The following is a 16458-nucleotide window of genomic DNA, read 5'->3' as shown; positions in this document are numbered from 1 at the left end:
CTCCAGAACATAACTCCTTGGTTCCTCAAAAACATGTCTGCCCCATTTTAGGGAGGAGGAAACAGAGAGTTGAAGATCACCTAGTTGTCCAGCAATGCACTGGGGTCTGGGTTGGCACCAGAGTCCATGCTCTTAATCACAGGGTTAGAAGGGTCACCTCTGTGGAATAATTCCTGTGTGGCCATGCCTGGAAGGCAATACAGTCCAGTAGTTCAAGTCCACCTGAGGGGCGTTACCTGCATCCTAACTGGAGCTCAGGTCATGTTCCTGGAAGGGAGGAAATCATCTCTCTGCACTGTGGACCAAGAGGCACCTCCCCAGGTGCCTGTGCACATCAGCAACTATACTTCTCCTCTGCAGCCAAAGGGGCAAACGCAGCCTCCACCCCTGCCTCTGCCAGGTAGGGCTGCCAGATAAAATACAGGGCACTCAGTTCCATCTGAATCTCAGAGAAACAACAAATCATATTTTAGTGTAAGCATGTTCCAGCTATTTCATGGAATATACTAAAAAGTTATTTGGTGCTCATTAGAAATTCAAATTTAACTTGGATGTGTGGCATTTTTATTTGGTACATCTAGCAACTATGCTGCCAGGAATCATGAAGTTTGCTTGGTTTGACAGCTGTGGTCTGCCTAGGTTCTCCTGCGCGCGCACACACACACACACAAACACACACAGAAACAGACACACACGCACACATGCTCCCTCTCACATCCTCTCACCATCCATAGATTCACTCACTATGCTTCTTGTCTGATTACAAGGGAATTAAAATGTACTGGGGATAGAGGTACCCCAGGGTCCTTCTGCAGCTAAGAGACCAAATTAACCATGTCTAATTGCAGCTGGGTGGAGAGCCAGCTTTCAGAAACAAGACTCTAAGTTCATCCCCACCCCCTCACACTTTCCTGCTTTCACGCTTGAAATCCCTCGACTGGGTAAATTCTTCCCGGTTCAAACTTGTTGTAAAAGCGACTCTCATTCCTTTTATAATGTCTCCACGGATCCCATGACAGGTTCTTTCTGCCAGTACAGCTTCTTCTCCCCCCAACCCCGAGTCCTTTCAGCAGAGCATGTTTGAGAGGCGGGGGGCACGGTTTAATCCTCGGGCTGTTTTGTGGGTGGCTGCTCAGAAACCCCACTGAGGCCTTGAAAAGGGGCCTTGGAGATTTAGACTGAATACAGGGCTGAGGAGGAAGTTTTAAGTTGCCATGGAAACTTCTTGTTTGATGTTTGTGGGCCCAGATAAGCTCTTCTAGGTGCCCATGGGCTTGGAGAAAGGGGCCAAAATGAAAGAAAAGCTGTTTGGGGAGGTTATTTTCTGCGAACTGCAGCCCAGCCCATTATAGATGCAGGAAAATTCTCCACCTCCCTGTCAGGACTGCCTCCTCTGGTCTTCCCTGTCGCCCTTCCTTTGGGTTCCTCTGGTTCCCAAGAAATCAGAGTTGAAAATGGATGGGAGGGAAGACAGGGAGGGGTGTGCCCAGCCCCTGGGCTTCCCCTTCGATGCCCCAACACACCAGGGGGCTGAGCAAGTATGCAGATCCCCAGGCCCCTGGCTTCCCTGAGTCCTTCCTTTTGGAAGAATAGGAAGACCTCCAGGGAAAACCACACAGAAGGATGCAGGAGACAGCGGCTGGGGCTTGAATTATGCAATTACCTGGAGTAAACGCCTCAAAGGCTTGTTTGTTCAGAGGGCCTCTGTTTTCCCATATTCAGATGGACATAACTGAGCCAGATGTGATTCCTAACTAACTACAGTTGTTTGGGAAAGGTTGCTCTTTCTTGCATTTTTAATGCTTAGTCTTTTTCTGATAACAAAAGTAATATATGCTTGGGCCTTTTTTTTTTAAACGCCACAAACATTACAGAAATGTAGTGACAAAGGAGAAGGGCCTGTAATTTTACAATGTAGAACAATGCTCCTCAAACTCTTTAATATAAATGAACCCCCAGAGGGGTATGTTAAAAATCCAGATTTCATGGTGGCTTCATGACTGTGATTCTAGCACTTTGGGAGGCTGAAGCAGAAGGAACACGTGAGGCCAAGAGTTCAAGACCAGCCTGGGCAACACAGTGAGATCTCATTTCTACGAAAAATAAAAAATTAGCCGGGTGTGGTGGCATGTGTCTGTAGTCTCAGCTACTTGGGAGACTGAGGTGGGAGGCTCGCTTGATCCCAGGAGGTCAAAGCTGCAGTGAGCCATTATGGCACCATTGCACTCATCCTGGGTAACAGAGTAACACTCTGTCTCAAAAAAAAAAAAAAAAAAAAATCCAGATTCCTAGGTTCCTCCCTCAGAGGTTCTGAGGATCTAGGCAAGAGCATTTTTAGCACTCATTTCAAATGACATCTAGTAATAATATTCGAGATACATTGATCTAGAGTTGACCTCTGCTAACAGATTAGTGTATTTGCCTCCACACTGGTTCTTTATGTATATACCAACTTTTTTTTATCTTGAAAAGAAAAGAGATCCTACTATATATGATTTTTTATTGAATATGTAGAAGACATCTTTTTCAGGTCAATATATAGACAGGTTTATTGGCTGCATCTCATCTCAGGGTGTAGCATAGTCTCTTACTTACGGAGTGTGGCCTGGGAAAGGGTGGTTGTTAGCCGCTGATCTCACGTACAGTTGCACCTGCACATGGACACACAGCAAGATGGTGCTGTAACAAGCTCAGCACTGTCAAGGTTTTTGGTGTCTTCAGGTTAACAATAGTTATCGAGCCCCTCAGTACTGGGACAGGAAGATAGTAGGCCCCTGCCCTGGGGCTAGCAGTCTGATGGGTTTGTGTACAAGTTGGACTGTGAAAAGAGTTTTTGTGGGAGAAGCACAGTGACTCCCAACTGCCCAGGGGAAATGATGCCCAACATCCAAGAACTACTGCCCAGTTCTCCTTGGCTGTCAGTTGCGTGTTCCTCTGGAGTGTAACGGGTAACAGGCTTCTGTCTTCTCCAGGGATGAGCAGGAGCTGTCAGAAGTTCCCCCACTCCAGGATCCTTCTTACTCTCCAGCTGTTAGAAGGCACTGGGATTAGTTCATCTGAGCCACGAAAAACCCTAGGAAATACTCAAAATACTTCTTTGCAGAGCAGGACAATGTGTGCAAGGAACCAGGGTCAGCAAAGAGTGGTTTGAACAAGAATCTAGCTGTCTTCTTCTACCATGAGAGCTTGGGGAAGTTAAGGCAGAGCAGGGTGGGAGGCTGAGGGGCTACCATTCAAAGTGCCTCAAGAAATGCAGACCTGGGGAAGAAGAAACAAAAAGGACCACACATTGTTTCCAGAAAATTGTTTACACCCAAGAATTTGGGACCCTCTAAGTTTAAGTGGTTCGAGAATGGTCAGCGTGGCCAAGACTCCCTGGACATGCCTGCCCTGTCCCTCCCACTCCACCCGTCTCTCACCTCCCTCGCTCCCAAGATGGGGCCCAGCCTGCCTTTACATCACACCAGGATCCACCCAGCCTGGGCCTTTCCACTGACTCTTCCCACCCGACAAAGACTCTCCCATGTATACCGACTTCACACAACTGACGCCTTGTGATTCAGCTACGCTAAAACACCACCCCCTTTCACCTCACCCAGCCTTGCGTTCATCACGGCATTCCTCACTGCCTGACGTCATCCTGAGTGTCTCCTTCTTTACTGGGTATCCCCCTTGAAGGTAGGTTCCCTGATGGCAGGGATATTACCTGTGTCATGCACATGGTACCCCCAGCACTTAGAACAGTGCCAGGAACACAGTAGGAACTAAATAAATGTTTGTTAAATGCACAAATAATATAGGCCTAAGAAGACACAAGATTGCATTGTTAACGCCTCCATTCGCCTGTGATGCATGTCCTAGGCCTCATCACCTTCCAGCCAACCAAGACTCCATGAGAAAGTAAAGCTGGGGGTGGAGGCCCGGTCTAACTGGTAGACCCCAGCTTCCTCAATAGGGGACTAGGATGACACTATACAATAGAAAACACTTCTAGCTTTTCGAATGAAAGTTGATTCTGAAATTAGAAGAATGCCTCCATTATCCATAAGCACCCAAGGCTGGCCTTAAGGATCTACATACATTTTTTACTTTTCGTGGTTTTTTTTGTTTGTTTGTTTGTTTTTGGGGTTTTTCTGAGACAGTCTTGCTCCATCACCCAGGTTGGAGGGCAGTGGCCCAATCTTGGCTCACTGCAAACTCTGCCTCCCAAGTTCAAGCGATTCTCCTGCCTCAGCCTCCCGGGTAGCTGGGATTACAGGTGTGTGCCACCACGCCTGGCTAATTTTTGTATTTTTAGCAGAGACAGGGTTTTACCATGTTGGCTAGGCTGGTCTCAAACTTCTGACCTCAAGTGATCTGCCTGCCTCAGCCTCCCAAAGTGCTGGAATTACAGGTGTAAGCCACCGTTCCTGGCCTACTTTTATATTTTACATTCACACGTTCATTCTTTGAGCCACTACTTATGGAACACATATTCTGCCAGGCAAAATGCACCATGCTGGGCTCTGGCCTCAGTTCACATAGAGTCCAGGTCTCTCTTGGAGAAAAGTCCCATATGCTGAGCTTTGACTGTGTGCTTCACTAATGTCATCTCATCCATGTCATCTCCCAACCACCCTGGTGTGCTCCACGTTTGACAAACACAGAAACCAAGACGCAGAGACGCTGAGTGGCTGCTGAAGGGTCTGATGCTGGAGCCAGGGCCAACACATGAGCCTGCTGAGACCCAGACACGGTGCTTCCCCTCTCCTACACTCTCCCGTTGGCTCCTCTGTGAAGTGCTGATGATGTTCGGGGTATCAGGAAAACACTGTGTACGGAGTTTCTGACCCATTCGTGGATAATCAAGAACTGACCCAATGCTGAGCAGTTTCCCCTCCCTTTACACCCCACCCCTTTCCCCCCAGAGCCATTTTCTCCTGAAGAATCCACACCACTGCCGCAGGAAGCTTGGCTTCCCCTCCCATGGGGAAGTGCTGGAATCCACTCTTGCCTGACCCTCCCATAAAAAACAAGGGAAATTCCTTTACGTGAGCTGCCTTGCTCAGAACAAAGCTTGGCATGTTTCTTATTCCTCATCAATCTGACAAAATGGGTATTTATTTGTGCCTCTCAAGCGTGTGGCTTGGACATGATGTTCCGCATCGTGGAAGTGGCCGTGCACCAAGTGAAATATCTGTTACTATAGTAACAGTTCCTTTTTATTGATACCAGAATAAACAGGAATGCAAAGGCTGTCTCACTTGTTGGCACATTTCAGCAGCCTCCCGTTCCCAGGGGTTTAAGAACCGCCCTCTAGAGGCAGCCCTCCTTGCTAGTCTGGGACTTCCCAGTGGAGTGAGGAACCCAGCAACAGCTCCTGACTTCCCTTCCCAAGGACTCAACCTGAGAAGTAAGACCATCTCTGTTCTGTTTCCCCTGCTGTCGAGCGCGGTGCTGTTCGGGAGGAGGTGGAAGGGAAGGAGGGCAGACCCTGTGCACTGAAGTGGGCTGTCAGTGGACCTGAGTGCTTTAAGTTTAGGTACCTGGGCTATGTCCCAGCATCTGTAAAATGATACGGGAGATGCCTCCCGGCACCCTGGGTTTCGGAAAAGGGTAGGAGACAAAGAAGTGAGCCCCTAGGCATAGCCCTGCATTCTTGTTGATCTTTTTCTGCTGCATCCTCAGGTGAATCTGAATTAATGCATGATATAGCCTCACCTAAGTCAACTATCACACAGTATGCGGGTTTAATGCTCGGCACAACCGACAGAACACAGGTTTCAGCGTCAGAGCGTGCCTCAGATTCGAGCTCTTTCTTTCACCGGCTGTGTGATTTGGAGAAATCAGATGACTTCCCTGAACTTCAGTTTCCTTGACTGTAAAAAGAGGATAATGACAGTCCCCACCTTCTCAGTCTGTCGTCAGAATTTCATATTTCATGAGATACAGCTGCTAGGTGCTTAGTACAGTGCATGGCACATAGTGCATGCAGGTTAATGTGTGAAGGGCCTGCCTTTCTGATGAATTTGGCTTTAGGACTTTGCAATACAAGGCAAGTCTGAGATTGGGCCAGAAATCAAGAGCTGTAAGATTGGGTGTGTCACTTTTTGAAACTGCTACCAAACTCAAGTCACTTTGAGCTTCAAGGCAGCCCCCACACCTGCATCTCTGGGTGACTTAGATCCTAAGTGGCCCTCTTAGCTCTGTTGGTGAGAAGTACCTGCTGGAATTTTCCCTGCAGAGGCATCTGTCAGGTAAAGTGACTGGCATCATGCCATTAATGAGCCAGCAGGGATTCCAGGTCTGCTGATGCTTGTTCCAGATCAACTGCACAATGCTGTCCACTAACCTTGCTAAGGACCCTCCATGTCTAGCCCTGGACTCCGCTATTTAATTGATTCAAAATCCTAAATGCCCACCCAACATTCTCCCAAGGTAGGAAATTACAACGGACCCAAGGCAAAATGTTCAGGAAGTCAGCCTTGAGTCATTGCATCCAAATGGACAAGCAGCTCTGCTGGGGGCTTCCGAGCATCGACCAGAGGCTGCTGAGAGATCTGGAGGTGGCTCCCAGATACACTGTTCTTTGGCTGCTGGCCAGTGAAATACAATTAGGCACTTTCCCCATGGAGATGAAAAAAGCCAGAAGGGTCAGGAAATCCAGTGGCCATGCTTGTCACTTTTACTGAATGCCTCTTTTTCATTTGCCAGTCGTTATTTTGAAAGCCTCTCTTCTCTTCTGCCTGCCATCCTATTAAATGCTGAACCAAGAGGGTCCTGAATGTGTTCTGAAGCCAGCAGCTTGAACAGTAATAAGGAAGTGGGGACAGAGGAGGGAAGGCTAACAGCTGGTCCTCTCCTAAACAGAGACCAGCCTGAGGCCAGACAGGCCTGTGGATTCTAGCTGAAGCCCAAAGCTGCTGGGGCCAGGCTGGGTCTCCCCAGTGAGAGTCTGTATTTCGCATAGGCTATTAGTCCTCAAGTTAGCAGGCCTCCATGTTCTCATCTATAAAATGGGCTCACACAGCCTCTTCATTGGGGTTTCTTGACTATCTAGAGAGAGAAAAGGGACATAACCCTGCTTTGTCAACTAAAAGACATTTTGCACCTTGAAGGCAGTGGAGAGATAGAAAGAGCACTGAATTTGGCGTCCAAGGTCCTGGCTTTGCTGCTTACTCTCTGTGTATCTTGAGACAAGTAGCTTGGCCTCTCTGAGCCTTAGTTTTCTCATCTATAAAACGGGGTACCACTGGCTGCCTCCGAGGGTGATTTAGAGATCCAGATCAAATTCGAGAGGTGACCACAGGATTTCTTCAGGACAGAAGTACCGTGGTTTGTCTTCAGTGAGCATCACTGTGCCAGGCGCTGGGCTAAGCACATTGTGCCATTGTATCACTTCATCCTCCAGACGGCTCTGTGAATAGGCTGTTATCCTTGCTGTATAGAGGCTGAGAGAGGTTAAGCTACTTACCCAAGGTAACACAGCTGGGAAGGGTTACCACCATGAATCAAACCCAGTCTGTATCCACTAAAACATCTGCTTTAACCATTGCTTTACTGGCTCATGTGTCATTTGTTACAACTGATGCCATCAAAGACAGAAATAGGACTACCAGAACAGTGGAGAGGCAAGTGGAAGGGATGCTGAGGCCTTAGACAGAATGGGGTATGGCTATTGTCAAGATGAACTGGGCCCTGAGACTCCATCAGTGCAGCTCTCCTTCTGTCTCTCCTTACTCTCTCCTGTGGCTGGGGGCACCAGTGTTTGGTTTCAAATCTGCCACCCTGCATTAGCCATGCATGCCCCAGTGGCCATGTGCCCTCTCCCTGGGAGCAGCAGAGATCTCCACTGAGCCTTGCCTGGTGTGGGGCCAACATCCTGTGGAGCCTCTGGCGAGGAGCTCTGGGACCTCTTGAGTCACCAAGAAAACCAGGGAGGAATCAAGCAAGGGGCTCCCAATCTTTTCTCGGACCTCTTATTATCCCCACCCCATGAAAAACAACATCCATCCCACAGTCTGCATATTGAGAATTATTTGCCCGTCCTATAGTCATGCAAGACACTTAGTAGCTGTCGCCTACTGGTGGCCCCCACCTCATGCCCAGCTCTTTAGCTCATCCAATCTTCACAGCATCACAATTCTACAGAGGAGCATTCCAGAGGTTAGAGAACACCCCAAGGTCACACAGCTGCTAAGAACTGTGACCTTAATCAGATTTGCTCACAATAACCAGGCCAAACACAGTCAGCTGAGATCCTTCAGGGCCGAATCAAATAAGTTTGTGTTTTGGGTTAACTCCATGGTTTGCAAAGTTGGCTGACTCTAGGAACCACCTAGGAAGCTTTTAAAATCCCCAAGGCCAAGCCACCCCAAAGCCAATTAAATCAGAATCCCTGTGGTGGGCACCGGAATTTTTGAAACTTCCTGTGGTGACGCCAATATGGAGCCAAGGTCAAGATCCACTGATTTAACCAGTGCAGTTCCTGAGGATGAGAAGGCTCCATCTAGGACTAGGAATGGGATTTATTAATAGTGATTGTTAATAACAGCTAACAGGGTGGTCACACTGCCATTCCGGGGTACCATTCACAGTTTAATCTACAGGAGTTGAGGACTTGCTGCTGTGAGGTACACAACCGGCCTGTTGTATGTGGCAGCCCTGGTAGCCAGCGCCAAGTGCTCAACTCTATACTAGGCATTTGCCAAGCACCTTGCAAGTATCACCTCGTTTATGATTCCACAACTTCATAGAGAAGTATTCTAACATAATGCTCATTTTGCAGATGAGGAAACACCAGATCAAAAGCATCTGTCCCATCTCAACTCTGCTGTTCAGTGGGAAACAGCCATAGACAATAAGTGGGCGTGGTGTGTCCCAGGGCTGTGGGATTTGGTCCAAAGGCTCTAGTTTCCAGGCTCCAGCTCCAGAGGGTAGGAAGGCACAGACAGAGCTGACATTCAAATCCAGGTCTGAATGACTTCAGCCTCCTTATCCTTCTGCTTCCTCCTGTATTTCTTTGACAGCCATAAAGAATACAGACAAGCCACTTACCTTTCTCCTTCATGATTGGCCTGCTCCTCCCTCTCCCTGCTAGCTCTTCTCCTGGGTGTTCACCCTTTTCTTTCCAGAGAGGACCTGTCTAATGCCCACTTCCCCTCTTAGCCCCTCCATGGCCACTCCCCAGATGGATCCCAGAGTCTTGGATCTCTCGGGACACTCAGCAACCTTGGGAACAACCCCAGTCCTCTGCCTCAGGAGGCCCAGCTGACCACCCAAGACAGCCTGGATTTTCTTGGCCTGGCACCTGTGCTTCGTTGAGTAGTCTCTTTCATAACAGGACCTGTGTGAGGTTCTTCTGCCCAGAGACCTCGGTTAAATAAATTAAAAGGTAGGAAGCTGGCTCAACTTTCTAAGTCCTGGGGGTCCCCAGAAGCCTTCCTCATCCCACCCCTCATAGATGTATACAAGGATCTCACAGGGGTTGTTTGCTGGGCTTCAGCTCCCTGAGCAGCAAAGGCACTGGTTTTTCCCCTGCAGCCCTGAGCGAAGGCACCAGCCACATCCTTCAGGGTTCCTGCCTCACCCACCACACCAGCCTGGCTTCAGGGAAACACCTTCATCCACAGCTCACTGCTGATTTAATTCATTAAAAAAAAAAAAAAAAAAAAAAGGCCTGGAGCAAATCATTGAGCCAGGGCTGACCACAGATTGAACCTGGGGTGCAGGACTGGCTTCATAATGGACAGGGCCCAGTGCAAAATAACAAAGGAGGGCCACTTGTTCAAAAGGCATTTGGAATTTCAAGACAGCAACAACAGAAGGTCAAACCAAACAGGGCCCCTCTTCCAAAGCAACCCTGTGCGACTGAGTCCGACGAGCCCTGGGGCAGCCAACCCACTGGCTAGATGGCGACTTATGTATGGGACGAAGGTCTCAGCCAGGCCAATCACAGATTTTTTCCTCTGGAATTTAATGGGAGAAAGAGACAGAGACCACCCACTGGAAGTGAAGGAAACCAAAGTCATAAAACATCCCAAGGCCTCTGACAGTTTCCCCACACAGCAGCGAGAATGACCTTTTTAAAACTGAATCAGGCGCGCCTTTCCCTGACTTGAACCCACCCGTCCACCCTCACTCCAGACGCTCTCCCAGTCAGTCAGCTCACACCACTCCCAGCACACTATGTCTTTTTGTTCCCTGAACAGACCCAGCTTGTTCAAGGTACATGAGTCACACATGCTGTTCCCCAGGCCCCAAATGGCCTCCTTCCTCATTCTCAACTGTCAGATCTTAACGTTGCCCCCTCAGAGAGGCCCTCGCCATACCTGGCTGACAGCGGGTCCCTCCTTAGTCTGTATGCGAGCCTGGAGCCATTTGTGGTCTTTGGTTTTCATTGGCTTGCATATGTGCTGACTGCTGGCCTCCCTAGCAGAGTGTGGGTTCTGTGAGTGCCGGGACCTCACTTGCTTAGTTCTCTTCTGTGTGTCCAGTGTCTACCGCAGTGCCAGGAAAATCACAGGAACTCGAAAATTTGTGGAATGTATGACTATTTTTATCATTATGCACTTTCTCAGTGATCATTGCCATTACGCAGGAGCTCTTGATTTTGTGTACTTATTTTGTATCTGGCCACATCGTTGAACTCTCTCAGCTCCAAATGTGTTTCTGTTCATCCATGTGAGAATTCTGGGTATATGGCTTTATCTATGCAAATATTAAGGCTGCCATCTCCTTTCCTAAAGTTATCCAACTTATTCTATTTCCTACCTTATCACTTTGGCAACATACGGTGAGTTTTTTAAGGATGGTGTGGCTGATGAAAAGCAAGCAGCTCTGGAAGATTTGTGGGGAGCAGAGGGACTAAGAACAAGTGAATAGCCAGGGAGCCAAAGTAGTTATTAAAGTGTGGCATAAGCTGAACAGGAAGAGAGGTCACGGGAAGGAAAGAGTGTAGCTGAGAATTACTCAGTCAAAGGATGGGTGACACTTGACAATAGGAATAGTCAGCAAAAGAGAGAAGATCTCAAAGCTCCAATCTGAATTCAGGTGTTCTAATGCATTGGCACCCAGAGAGCTTGATCCTACAGACAAGAAAATATCCACACTAAAAACAGAAAGGGGAGCTGATACAGCCAACTATGTATTTTGTCAAATGCCCATTTTAAAGTAACTCTAAATACTATTATGATCACTTTTTAAGGACCAAAAAATTAGGAAGGATGTAACCTGAAAGCAAACAGCCTTACAAAAAAGTTGAGGAAAAAAAAGGGAAGTTAATAAGAATTCTCATTTTAGAAATGGTTCTGAGAATATGAATTCGAGAAGAAAAATTAACATGTCTATGCTCTGACACTTCACCTGGCTACATCCAAAATACCTTATAATAATTAACACTTGTTCCAGATTACACAGCACCTTTACATATGTGGTCTTACTTGCTCCTCCTAACAGCAGCCTGTGATGGATCATCATAGAAATGCCAAACACGGGTCTGGTGGCCACCATTGCAAAGTACAGTCTCCAGTTTGATGCATAGATTCCTGATATGTCACCTTGCAATGTGCACCCTGTCAAACCTCCTCCTCTGTATTTTCTGACCCCAACAAGCTGTTTGCCACTTCCAGGTTTTCACACATCCCTGTTCGTCCATGAAACTGTATTCGGACAAAGAATGGTTCTCATCCCCTTCCCAGTGTGGGGGAGGAAATGAAAGTCTGTCCACAGGCAACATGGTGGCCCTCAAGCGGGGGCTGAAGCCTGGTGTTTGAGGTGGGGACACACTCCCTCAGTTGCCACATGAAAACCACATGCCACAGGGCACTGGTTCCCCAAGACCAAAGAAAACTTCAAACGTTGCATTGGCAATTACCAACAAATGTGTATTGATCACCTACTGCATACCAGACCGGACACTGCCAACTGTCAGGGCCTGGCAAATACTAGGAGCTCAACCTCTGCAAAGCTAGACTCATGAAGAGAGCAGAGCTAAAGTCTAAATTTTCGTTGAAATTCCTATAAGCAGCTAATGGCCAGGCAGTGTCTATACCTTTGAGGCCTTTTTTTTTTTAAGCCAGTCTCTCTCTGCCTCTCTCTCTCTCTCCCTCTGTTGTACTTGCTTTTGGGCATTTCAAGGATAAGGAGCCAGTTTGTAGAAGAGGGAGCCCTTGTGTCTAATTTTTAAGTAAATTGACAGATTTCAAACTGCTGTGGTAGAAGTAGGGCCATTGAGTAGCCAAACATTTGACAACCATCCCTTTGCTATTAGGGACACAGCAGTATCTGAATTTCATATTCTCCTCTTTGAAGTGAAGAAAATGAAAAGCTGAACAGTTCCACAATGAATTTGGAACTCTGAATAGAGTTAGGTAATAAAGGGTAATACTTTCTTTTTATCACTGCATTTACCCAAATTGTTTTTAACAAGTACATTTACTTGTTACAATTACTCTTTTCAAATATGTTTTCCTTTTCTGTTATGAGCTCATTGAAAAACAGAAACTCAAACACAATTCCTTTTATAGTGGGAGAAAACCGTTGTTTGCAAAGTCAGGCCAAAAAGTACGCATGTGTCAACCCATATTTTGTGACCCATTATCACTTTACTTCTATACTCCAGAGATGTCGCAAACATCATCTCCTGTTCTCACAGCCCTGTGCATGCGTTCCATTATGATTTCCACTTTATAAGTGAAGAAACTAAGGCTCAGAAAGTCAGGTAGCTTGCCCAGGTATGCGCAGTAGCAGGTGGCCAAGGTCCATCTGACGTGAAAACCTTGCCTTTCAACTGTGCCCCGTGGGGCAGGGTGAGATTATAGGCTCAGCTCTGAGCTACTCCTCTGCCCATCTCCACAGCCGCCATGTACTCGGAGATCCAGAGGGAGCGGGCGGACATCGGGGGCCTGATGGCCCGGCCAGAATACAGAGAGTGGAATCCGGAGCTCATCAAGCCCAAGAAGCTGCTGAACCCCGTGAAGGCCTCTCGGAGTCACCAGGAGCTCCACCGGGAGCTGCTCATGAACCACAGAAGGTAGGGATGAAGCCCTGCTGCCTGGGCCCATCAAGCACCTGGGCCTGTGGGGGATGGGGAAGGTGCCCCTGGAGGAAAGCAGAGCTGGCTACCATCCTGGGGCTCCTGGAGACTGAGGAAGGTTGAGGGTGCCCCTCATGATCACCAGCAAAACCTGTAAAGACCCCATCCCCAGTGGGCCCTGGGAACCAGAGGAACCCAAAAAACCCTGTTCTCTTGCCCAGCCACCTGCTTCATGCCCACACTCCAGATACACTTGCTGAGTACCTACTATGTGCTGGGCACTGAGCCCAGACCTGGGGATACAAGAATGAATGGGACCCAGTTCCCGTCCTCACAGACAGGGACGGGTGCATAGCCAGGCAGTAGGATGGGTGCATTGATGAGGGTATAAATAGGCCTGAGACCCCAGAGGAGGAACCCGAGAGGGGTCTAAAATGACTTCACAGGAGCAGTGCTGCCTCAGCTATGACCTGAAGGGGGACTGGAGTCAGCCAGGCCGGAGGTGGGTGTTGGATGGCAGAGGGAACCTCATATGCAAATGAACAGGAAACAGGAGTCACTCACTGTGCCTGGGGCATCAATTGTGTGGTGCAGGCCAGGGCAGAAAGATGGACTAAGGGAGGGTCTACAGCAGGGCCACAGGGTGTGATGGGCCTGTCTGGTGAGGTTTTGGGGGGTGGGGGAGCTCACAATACCGAAGGGGGCAGGAGTGTTGCAGAGGCCCAGGATGGTGGCTGTCTCTTTCATGGCAGGCCGTGGTATGCAATGACAGAGACGAGCCAGAGGGGCATCTGGGAGGCGGCAGGGGTGGGATGGGGCAATTGATGGGATGTGAATTGGAGAAGAGGAAGGCTGAGCGTCCTCTGGGAGGACTGGGAAATACTCCTGCTCACCAGTAATACACCAGCCCAGTGTTGCTTTCAGAGCTCCCTCTGCTGGCTGATTCTGGTATTAGAGCCGATTGTGACTTCTATTCTTGTTTTCAGCTATGTGACTAATATGCTAGCAGTTATCATTTTGTACACTGAGTCGCTTTTGTTTTTGTTTTCAACTAGTATTATAATATGAGCATTTTCTCTGAGTGGCTTTTAGATTCATCCCTTTAATATCAAAAAACATCACCACAATCAAAAACAAAAGCTTAAAGACAAATCAGAGAATGTGTAATATAAATAAATTTTATTTTTAAAACTCACGTATACAGAAAAAAATTAATATATTCAGATCTCTTAAAATCCACAAGGAAAAGATGAATAAAAAGTAATACAGTCAGCCAGACGTGGTGGCTCACACCTGTAATCCCAAAACTTTGGGAGGGCGAGGCAGGAGGATCACTTGATCCCAGGAGTTCAAGGCTGCAGTGGGCTATGATTGCACCACTGCACTCCAGTCTAGGCAACAGAGAAAGTCCTTGTCTGTAAAAATAATAGTGATAATACAGTTAATTCACAAAAGAAGAAATGCAAATTGCTGGTAAACATATCAAATGTTGTTCCATGTGACTAATAAAGAAACAAATGAAAAACAGATATTACTTCTTGCCTACCAGATTCTCAAATAGAAAAAGATTGGCTGGTGATGGTGGGGAGAAATAGATGCTCTTGTACACTGTTCACAGGAGGATACACTGGATAACCTTTCTCAGGCACAAATAGATATATGTACCTCAAATCTTTTCAAAGAGCCTGACCCGGCAATTCTACCTTTAGAAAAGTATCGTAAGAAAATAACCAGAAATAACATAAAACTTGGTCTCTGAAGTCAGACAGGCCTGGGTTCAAATCCTCATCTGGCCCATCTGTAGCTGTGACCTGGACTGGTATCTTCAGCCCTAGCAGCCTCAGCTTCTGTCTCGGTAAAATGGGACAGTAATGGGTCCACCTCCAAGGCTACAGGGAGGATTGCACAAGATAATATTGGGGGTTGGTGTCACCGCAGGAAGCAGCCCTGAGGCTGGGGGAAGCGGGAAGGTGATGGTCTCCTGACAGCTCCCCCTTCCCCACCCCAGGGGCCTTGGTGTGGACAGCAAGCCAGAGCTGCAGCGCGTCCTGGAGCACCGTCGGCGGAACCAGCTCATCAAGAAGAAGAAGGAGGAGCTGGAAGCCAAGCGGCTGCAGTGCCCTTTTGAGCAGGAGCTGCTGAGACGGCAGCAGAGGCTGAACCAGGTGGGTGATGGGCACCCAGCCAGGATCACGCATCCTCCAGGGCTGTCCTCCAGGGAGGAGCTCTGCTGTGGCCACAACCAGTAAGAGGGAAGAGGATCAGCAGACAGAGCACTGGACTAAGAGTCCACGCCTGGCCTGAGTCCTCCCTCTGCCATTCACTTTGCTAGGTCCTTAGGGTGAGTGGCTTCCCGTCTCTGAACGTCAGCTTCCTCACTGGCCCAACGTACTGCACGCTGGTTCTGATTTCATTCTTACAACTGTCTTGCGTGCCAGGTGGCATTCCTGTTTTAGAGATGGGGAACCTGAGGCCCAGAGCGGGTGAGTGATTTGAACCAGGCTTCACAAGGAGAACTCAGTCTCGTGCTCTGTGCCCCAGCTACCAGGCTGGCAGCAAAACTCATCCTCAGGTTGGTTCTGTTTCCCCACTGAGTGGGCCCTTGGTCCAAACTCCATAGGTTTTCAGAGTAGGAATCCCCCTAGTTCCACCCCCTTCACCCCTCTGCTTCTCCCTCCTTCAGCTGGAAAAACCACCGGAGAAGGAAGAGGATCACGCCCCGGAGTTTATTAAAGTCAAGGAAAACCTGCGGAGAATTGCCACACTGACCAGCGAAGAGAGAGCGCTGTAGGGCCGGCTGCCAGGCTCAGGCCACCACCCACCCTGGCCTGGACACCCTCCTCCAGCCCTTCTGCACCTGGCAGCCCTGAGCCCCAGGCCTTGGGACGTCTGTGATGTTCCCACCTGCTTCTGTAGAAATGTGTCACCCCAGAGGGCCTGGCTCTCCCTGGGAGGCCAGCGCCCCTAAGCTCCTAGGCTTTTCCTTCCAAGCACCCAGACCTTCTGCTCCAAGAGGGAAAATTTGCATCCCTCCCTGCAGGGAGTTCGGAGCCCAGCACAGGGGGTTTCTCTGGCAGAATTGAGGAGGAAGAGGCAGCCCTCTGGCTTGACAAGCCTTCTGTTCTGCCTGGGCCTTCCCACCAGGAATCTCCAAGGCTCCCCAGGGCCCCGCTTCTCCACGCACCCAGCTCCTAGGTCTCAGAGAACTCCCCCACCTGTGATTTTACCTGCAGCCAGCAGAGCTTAGCTTCAAGGACACCCGCCTCCAAAGCACTGAGGGGAGGACGGGCAGGGCAGACCACAGGTGGCCTTGTTGCTGCCATCCTGACCAGGTGGGAGGACACTAACAAAGACAGCTGTTTAGGGTCTTCTCCCCTCACCCATGCTTTCATCATCCCCTCCGCACAGCGCCCACCCCACCCCCACCCCCACCCCCACCCCTA

The 16458-nt window shown here is 48.8% G+C and overlaps 1 protein-coding gene across 4 annotated transcripts in view; it reads left to right on the top strand.

The window, feature by feature from the left end:
• FAM107A (family with sequence similarity 107 member A) overlaps positions 1-16450 on the top strand; it is a 63085-nt gene extending 46635 nt beyond the window's left edge. For 2 of the 4 annotated variants that reach the window (XM_017894158.1, XM_017894159.1), the window contains 3 exons: positions 12838-13012; positions 15024-15180; positions 15699-16450. In XM_017894158.1, coding sequence (XP_017749647.1) covers positions 12838-13012; positions 15024-15180; positions 15699-15806 — 440 coding nt within the window. In that variant the 3' untranslated portion in view covers positions 15807-16450. Of the gene's footprint in view, positions 1-4941; positions 5393-9274; positions 9374-12837; positions 13013-15023; positions 15181-15698 lie in introns of those variants that run through there. The other 2 variants (XM_017894160.1, XM_017894161.1) reach the window with 2 other exon arrangements.
• Positions 16451-16458: the final 8 nt, after the last annotated feature.

The sequence above is a fragment of the Rhinopithecus bieti genome, unplaced genomic scaffold (assembly GCF_001698545.2).
Source record: "Rhinopithecus bieti isolate Rb0 unplaced genomic scaffold, ASM169854v2 scaffold_21649, whole genome shotgun sequence".
NCBI lineage: Eukaryota > Metazoa > Chordata > Mammalia > Primates > Cercopithecidae > Rhinopithecus > Rhinopithecus bieti.
This window is presented reverse-complemented; position numbering and strand designations above follow the sequence as displayed.